Source organism: Pseudorca crassidens, chromosome 7, assembly GCF_039906515.1.
Source record: "Pseudorca crassidens isolate mPseCra1 chromosome 7, mPseCra1.hap1, whole genome shotgun sequence".
Lineage (NCBI taxonomy): Eukaryota > Metazoa > Chordata > Mammalia > Artiodactyla > Delphinidae > Pseudorca > Pseudorca crassidens.
This window is the reverse complement of record NC_090302.1, coordinates 19953020-19961271: the sequence shown is the minus strand read 5'-3', so window position 1 is coordinate 19961271 and position 8252 is coordinate 19953020. Positions and strand designations below refer to the sequence as shown.

At 57.8% G+C, this 8252-nt stretch overlaps 1 protein-coding gene across 4 annotated transcripts in view; it reads left to right on the top strand.

Annotated features, from left to right (window-relative positions):
- Positions 1-3689: 3689 nt before the first annotated feature.
- Positions 3690-8252, top strand: part of COL27A1 (collagen type XXVII alpha 1 chain) — a 144607-nt gene continuing 140044 nt past the window's right edge. Inside the window, exon 1 of one of the 4 annotated variants that reach the window (XM_067743556.1) lies at positions 3690-3760. In XM_067743556.1, coding sequence (XP_067599657.1) covers positions 3705-3760 — 56 coding nt within the window. In that variant the 5' untranslated portion in view covers positions 3690-3704. Of the gene's footprint in view, positions 3761-4916; positions 5436-8252 lie in introns of those variants that run through there. The other 3 variants (XR_010944888.1, XM_067743557.1, XM_067743555.1) reach the window with 3 other exon arrangements.

The following is an 8252-nucleotide window of genomic DNA, read 5'->3' as shown; positions in this document are numbered from 1 at the left end:
AGCTTGGAGTTCAGGTCAGTTTACTGAAATGCTTTATCCTGGGTGCCGGGAACACGGCAAGGAACAGGATGGAGTATGACTGGTGTATCTGCAGCCCCTGAAATTGGGCCTGCCGCATGGCACGTGACCAACGAATCACTGTTGATGAGGGAGGATCCTGATGTAGGAGAGAGAGCAGGTGGCTAATCTAGCAAACTTTACTCTCACGCATGTATCCCTCCCTCCCTCCCTCCCTCCTTTCCTTCCTTCCGTCACTCACTCAGCATTTATGGAGTACTTCCTATGTACCAGGCACCGTGTTTCGTGCCGGTGTCAGAAACTCAGCAGGGCAACTGCTCATAGCAGGGACCACAACTTGTATTTACCTGTTACCAGTGCCCAGCTCTGGGCCTGATGCACGCCAGCGTCTCCTGATTGGCTGAGCGACCAGGGAACGAATGACTCTGTTATTAGATGTGCACTCTGTGCACACGTCCTATGGGACATGCAAGCCCGATGTGAAAGGAAGGCCCATCCCGGCGTGCCCAGCCGTGTCAGGCATTGGAAAATTGGGGACTAATACGTGGCATCCAAGTTCTGCTCCCAGTTCTGCGGTACCAGTGAAACAAGAATGAGTTGAGGCAGGACTTCCTGACCTGCGTCATCTGCCTGTCTCCTTGCTCATCTCCTCCTGCAAACACTGGAGAACAGGAAGCACAGCCTGGCGCACAGTGGGTCCTCCGGAAAAGCTTGGTGGATGCATCAGTGAAGACTGATACCAGGGCAGTGTACAACCCTCTTTTTGCAGGCAGACTTCATCTAGTGATTTAGTCAAACATTTATTGAGCCCCTACTAAGTGTCCATCGCGGAGGCTATTGAGATCAACAGTTTCTCTCAAGGCAGATGCGCCCCGGAGAGCAATGGGTCCATGGCTGCTCCGCTTGGGCAGAAAGTAAACTATGTGCCTTGGAAAGTCCTCACCAGGCCGGGAATTCCTATCCTTCTGCCTCGTCCCCAAAACATCTCCATGGGCCTGCAGGCGGTGTCCACCCAGGTCCCAGGCTCATCGCCTTCTGCCCCTTTCTGGCTGTCTGGTGAGCACCCCATCCCTTTCACAGGGTGGGTAATTGCTCAGTCAGTGTCTTCTGGATCCAACTTTCATGAAGACTGTTTGTGCCCAGTCGCTGGTGCTGTGCCAGGAACCAACTTGGCAGGAAGACTGGGTGTGAAGAGGCAGTGGAGGCAGGAAACAAGGTCCTTTCCCTAGAGTTCTTAACAGTGTCCATATCTGCTCTTTTCAGCTGACCACGAACTCCTGGAAGGCCATGAGCCTCGTTTCTCTTCCAACCTAGGGAAACGCAGGTAGCCCTCAATAATTAGTTACTGCATTGGATTGGATATTTACAGCAGTCTCCTACTCCCGAGCTCAAAGGGCCCATGCTGAGGAGCATGTTCAATGCACCTATTTTACAGATGAGGAGAGTGAGGCTCAAAGGGGACACCATCAATCTTTGTGGGCTTTGGGGGGTTTCCCATGGGTCTTTTGGGCTTCTCTCATTAAAGCAAGGCTCCCTGGGGCTCACCATTGCATACTCAGATTTGGGAGTGAGATTTGGAAAGAGCTTAGAATTCAGCCACTGACCTACTGCCGGATCTTTGAGGAAATGCATCCCCTTGCCTGGAAATGTCTTTCTGGCCGGTAAGTTGCACATCATCACCCACACGGTGCAGTGGGGAGAACTGGATGGTTTCTTCACTGGGCTCCCCTCACTCCTCCTCCAAAACCAGCCTGAAATCTGCTCCCACCATCTGGGCCCTTTTGTGACTCTTTCACTTGAGCTGTCTTCCCCAGTGGCTGCAGGTTTATCCAACATACACTTCGGGACCCAAAGGCCACCTCCTCCTGGGAGCCTTCCTTGGTTTCTCTCCATCCGTTAGTCTGCTTGACAATTCAATTCATCTGTATCTCTCTGATAGCATCTATCATATTCTTCTTGTGTTATCTTTATGTGATTGCAGGGGATTCTCTGTGACATGGCAGTGTCTGATGTCTCCTATCCAGGCCCCCTTCCTTGACCCAAGTTGCTGACCACATTACAAATATGTGTGCCCAGAAAGCAGGACTATGTACAAATTTCTTTGTTTTCACTCCATAGTGGCAGACCCTCTTCCTCCAGCTTTGTACAGGGGTTTGCACACTGTAAGAGTTAAAGAAATTCATTTAAATTATTAATGGTTTGAGCATCTATTGTATCCCAGGCTCCATGCTGGGTGTGGGGACACAGTTAGATCTGACCATGACAATACCATGTGACGTGTGCTACAGTACGGGTGTGGAGCAGAGCTTTGAGCTGCACCTAAAAGGACAGAGAGTCTGTGAACAGGCAGAAAGGGGGTTTCGGGGAGAGAACAGCCTGGGAGGAGGCAGCATGGACAAGACCTTGAAATACGCCAGCTTGTCCAGAGCCTGGGTCCAGGCATCAGAGAGAGTGGAGCTCACTGCGAAGAACATGAAGTTGGAGAGGCTGGCAAGGATCTGCTCAGAACCCTCTAGCGGCTAAGATTTAAATCATCATGCTCAGCTGCAAAGACAGGAATCAGACTACCTGGGTTCGAATCCCACCTCCACTACCTAACAGCTTAGCGATCTCAGGCAAATTCCTTAACCTTTCAGAATCTCAGTTTTCTCATTTGTAAATGGAGATAACAGGCCTCCCATAGGCGGTGGCACTTAGAACAGTGCCACACCTGGCTCAGGGGAGGCACGTGAGCTGCAAAATACTGGGGGCTGCCAAAAACCCTTAGTAATGGAGCTTTACATTTAAGGGGGGGGGCAAAAAACCTCTAAGTGATCAAGATACATAATATTTTAATGCAATACTTTAAAAATGTCAAAAACATATCCCCCAAAATCCACGATGAACAAAATACCAAAATTGTAAATAAACGCAGGATCTCCCTAGTGCAAGGGATGCAGCTCAAAGTACATCAACGATTATCGGACTGGGAGTTCGCAGCCTTCAAGAGCCGTGGGCTTCTGAAAACCTGAAGAGAACCGGTGGCCCCTCTCCCCCAGAAGAACGCACAAACAGGCACAATTTGTGCAGATTTTCGGGTGTTCCTGCACTTCTGGAGCTCGGCCAGGTGGAGGTTAAGAGCGCAGCTTCAACGTGGACGTGCCGGGGTGGTTCCATGCGCCGTCCAGCCGCCTGCGGGTTCCCCAGCACCGCGCTGGGCCTCCCTCCTGGCAGTCACCGGTGCTCTGCCCCCTGCAGGAAGCAGCGCGCGGCTACGCGGCTTCTTTTTCTGGCTTGCTTGGCTCGCGCGTCGGCCCTCCCACCCCCTTCGGCTTGGGACTTTTCCTAAAGTTGCTGAAACCAGACACCTTGCTCGACCGAGCCCGCGTGCAGCTACGGTTTAAAAGGCCGCCTTCAGCGCCCCCTCCCCGCCCCCAGCGAAGACTTCAAAAGGCCCGGCGGGCGCCGCGGCCCCTGCACCTATGAACCGCCCCCCGCGCCCGGAGCCCGTGCCAGAGTCCGAGGACGCAGAGCGGCTGAAGTTCGAGCGCAGGCGGACCGGGCGGGTGGCGCAGCCCGGCGCGCCCATGCCCCTCCCGGTGCCGCTGCGCTCCGAGCGCCCGCGCCCGGTTTAGGGAAGGGGACCCCGCCCCCCCCGCCCCCGCTCCCGCGCCCGCGCCCGGGGCTGCGGGGACCCATGAATACAAATGCCGTTAGGCGCCCGAGGAAGGACCGACCGTCCAGCCTCGCATCTAGGGACCCAGTAAGTGGCCCGGGGCTCCTGGAGCGCTGGGGGTACGGGTGTGTGTATGCGTAAAGGTGCGCGCGTGTGGGGAGGGGGTGCACGTGCGAGGAGTGAGTGTGTTTGTGCCCGCGTGCGATGGGCACTAGCGGAAACCTGTGTGCAAGTGGGGGGTAGCGCGCGTGAGTGTGTGCGCTTGGGCTGTTACGTGTGCACGTGAAGATATGTATGAGAGGTGTGCACGCGGGTGTGTGCGTTGGGAGGATCTGGCTAGGCTAGGCTAGTATGCATTTGTGCGCGTGTAAGCACTCATGTGCATGCGTCTGCGTGTGTGGAGTCCGGGTGTGCGCCAGAGTCCAGACACCCCAGGGTGTGTTTGTGTGAGCCCAGGAGGAGTGCGTGGCTGTGCCTGCATGTGAGTGAGTGTGAGTGTGTGTCTGAGTTTGGAGCAAGTGTAGATATGTGTGGGAATGTGTGTATGCACCAGGGAACAAGTCGTGGAAGTGGAGGCGGAGGGGGATTCTGATGCCAGGGCTCGAACTGGGGTTGTGGGTGTGCGAATTTGCCAGGTGTTTGTGGCGGCATCAAGGTGTGCAGTTCTGCGCTCCCTAGTGGGATCTGAGGGAGCCTTTGGTCTACTCTGGGGTGAGGAGGTAGGTTAAGCTCCCATTTCTTACTGCGTGGAGAGGAGAGAGAGAGGTGACCAACATTGAACAAACGCACCCACTACGTGCCCAGGAAAGTCTGTCCTCCAGGGCGCCCTGAATCTGGGAGGAAAATAGGTGTGTGTATGTGTGTGGTAGAACACTGGTTGTTGTTTTCATGAGAGTCTGGACACTGAGTCCTAGTCCCAGATCTGTCCCTGGAACTCCGGGTTCCTTTCAGCAATAGTATCTGTCCCCTTTCCCCCTCTATCTTTGCCCCCAACTCGGGGACCCCCAGTCTCACGATCTAGAGGTCCCGAATCTCCGAACTGTGATCATCCCGCTGTACAGTCTTGGCCAACTCTTTCCTCTCTGTGAATCTCAGTTTCCCCGTCTTTACAGGGGGGCTGGGGGCGTGGAGTGTCTCAGCGGGACAGTCGTGGGCCCGCGGAGGCTGTGTCCCCGGCTGCGGCCGGCAGGGGGCAGCAGGGGGCAGCAGAGGGCGGCCCGGCGCGGGGAGGAGAGAAGGTGGAGAGCCACCGCGGGCCGAGACTTTAAATCGCCTTCATTTCCCCCAAATCCTTCCTTTTCCTCTCCTCCCCCAGGCCGGCGGGGAGGCAGCTTCCACTGCCCTCCGCGCGCCCTCGCCCGGCCTTGCTCTGCCTCCGGGGACCGCCAGCAGCCCGCCTCCAAAAGTTTGAATTTTGTTTTTTTTCCCCTGCTTCTTCTTCCTTTTCGGTGGAAGCAGAGAAGAGCGAGGCAGGGGCGAGCGCGGCGCCGGGACTCCTGGGACCATGGGCCTGGCGCGGGCGCCCGCGGAGCCCCGGCCGCGCTGCCTGCCTGCTCGGGCGCCCCTGGGAGCGGGGCTGCGCTGGGGGCGTGGGGGCCGAGCGCTCTGAGCCCGCCTGGCGCGGCGGGGCGGGGGGCTGGCGGCCCCATGGGGCGCGCCCACACTTGCCCCCCGGGCTCGGGAGCATGAAGTAGGGGCCCGCCATGGGAGCGGGATCGGCGCGGGGGGCCCGAGGCACAGCGGCGGCGGCGGCGCGCGGGAGGTGAGTACCGGCTCGGGGACGCCCCCTCCCCAGCTTCTTGCGGCTCCGGAGGCGGGGGTTCCCCGCCGCGCGGGACGCTTCCAGCGGAACGTCAGCTTCCTGCTCCTTCCTTCACCCCTGCGAGGCGGGCCGCCAAGGGTTAAAGCGGGCAGCGCCTCCGGCCCGGCGAGGGTTGGCGAGAGCGCTGCCCGCCCTTCCCTGCCTGGCGCGGCTGCCCGATCGCCTTGGGGTGGGGGCCGAGCTGGGGAGGGTCCCATGCAGAGCCAGCCCCGGGAATCGGGATTGGGGGGTAGGGGTGGCGCCTGGAGCGGCGGGCGGGCGCGGGGGGGGGCGGAAGGGGGCTTTTTGGATGCTTGGGGGAGGGGGGATCTCCATTTCTGACTGTCTCGGTGTGTTCCAGTGTCCGTGTCCACAGGTCCCGAGCCTGTAAGTCTCCGTTTCTGTCGGTTCTCGGGAAACTTGTCTGCAAATTTCTAGGGCTGCGGGTCTCGGCTTCTGCTGCTGTCTCAGTGTCTGTGTGTCTTTGCACGTCCCCTGTTTCTGGAAATCTCCGCATGTGTGTCAGTCTGTTTGGGTCTGTGTGTCTCAGTGCTTCCCTGCTTGGGGAGGGGCGGGGGGGGGTCCTCAATGCCTGTCCTGCGTGTGAGAGAGGAAAAAGTGAGAGCCAGCATGTCAGGGCATAAAGGGCCCTGGGAGATGACTAATTCGAACCCCTCGTTGCACAGATGTGAGACTCAGGGCCAGAGAGGGGCAGGGAATCTCCAGGGAGGGGCTGGGACCCAGAGGCTCTGATTCCCAGCCTGTGGAGTAGGAGTTGTAAAGGAGTGAGCATGTGCCGGAGGGAGTCACCGCGTGTGGGTGTGGGTGGCAGTGGGCAGGATGGGAGCAGCCCCTCAGGGCCCTGTGGACTCGTGCTTACGGCCCAGAGAAGCGCAGAACTTGCTCCTTGTCCGTCCTGCCCCCAGGACCGGAGGACATTCCCAAGACGCTGGTCAGGGCTGTAGCTCCGCCCTTGGCCACCATGCCCTGCCCACTCTGCGCTGGAATCAGGGGGGTGATGCCTCCCCCTCTCTTTCCCATGTCTTGGAAAAAGTGGGCTGGCTGAGATTCCCCCGCCCCTCACCGCCACACACACACACACACACACACACACACACACACACACACAGCACCAGTAAGCACACTGCTGACTCATTTTCTCCAGAAGACCCTGTGCCAGGGCAGATGCCAGCGGTTGGGTAGAAAAGTGGTACCAGGCAAGCGCCCCACAGTGGGGCCCAAGCTTTAGGTAAGTGGGCAGTGACACTGCGGCCCAGCCCCTGCCTCCCCATCCACTGCAGTGCCCCAAACCCTGCGCCCTCTGGCCCGCTGCGTGCCTCCTAGCTTTGCTCCCAGCCCAGCTTCCATGACACCGTTAGGGAGCATCCCTGGCCTCTCTTTCCTTCCCCTTCCTCCCTGTACTCAGAACACCCCTCCTCCCTCGTGCTTCCATAAGCCTGCCATCCGCAAGGCTCAGCTCAACAGCCGTCAGCACCCCTGATGCCGCACTGGAGGGGACTTGCCTTCCAAATGTGACCCACGGTCTGTCCCTCCCCTGAGCACACTCCACCCATTACTTTATTGGCATAGGCTCTTCCTCCCTCTCTGTGTTCAGGGACCCTCTGGATACCCCACAACCTGCCTGGCACACGAAAATGCCATTTCAGTTGATGGCGGAAATGGAAGCAAAACATAAACTCACACCCACGGGCAGAGAGGGTACTTCAGTCAAGCCGTGCAAATCCTGCCTCTGCCCTGTGAGCTGGGGCAGGCACCTTGTCTTTCTGCTTCTCCTTTTTCTCATCCCCCCAAACGGGCATCCTCATTCCCAGCCAGAAGGGTGTTTGTGAGTATTAGTGGGCCTGTGCTTGTAAAAGGCTTTTAGGATGGGGCCTGGCATGTAGTAAGTGCTCAATAAATGGCAGCTGTTACTTATATATCATTATTCACTTCATCTTGAATGGATGTGTGAAACAACTGGAAAATTCTGGGCCGCATCCTATCCAGACAGATGCCCTGTCTGTGTTCCCATGGACGAGGTGTAAGGTGTGAAGAAAGCCTGGGCGTGGCTGTCTGGGCACGTGGGGCCTGGCCAATCCATGGAGGCAGGTGGGACAGGTTCGTCCCCCTTCTGTTTCCTGTGGTCCTCTGGCTGCATCCTTCCCAGCTTACTCCATGGGATAACAGCTAAGCCCAGAGACCACGGGGCTGCTTTCCTTGTGTTTCTGTGCCCTGGGTCTCAGCTCTGAGCTCACAGTGGATGTTCAAATTGTGTGGGTCTCTGAGCGCCTGTATGTTCTTAGGTAACAAGGAAAGAGGAAAAACCACGCACACCAGCTGCAGGCTCTGGCCGGCCTCGTGGTCCAGGAGTAACCACGCTAGGTGCATTGGCAGAGGGCTTTTTGCAGGAGAAAGGAACACCTGGGTTCCCTTCTTGGAGGGCCGTGTGACCAGGCTGTGTCTTCAAGGTCAGGCTCCCTAACTCGTGGCTCCCGTTTCGGCCGCCTTCTGCCGTCTCTGGCCGCTGAGCTCTGGTCTTCCCGACATTCTGGAGCCCTGGCTTCGCCCAGCCAAGGCCCACGAGTCAGCGGTGAAAACAGAAGTCTGGAAGAACAAAGCTCTGAGCCAGTGCAGGCACTAAACGTTATTAGCAGTAGCCTAAACAGGATTGGAACGGGAGCAAATGAATCGGCAGGGCCTCCCTCTGGGAGCCAACTTTCCAGGCCTGGAGCTTACTTAGATGGCTGTTGGCTCCCCAGGCTGCATCTCTGTTCCTGT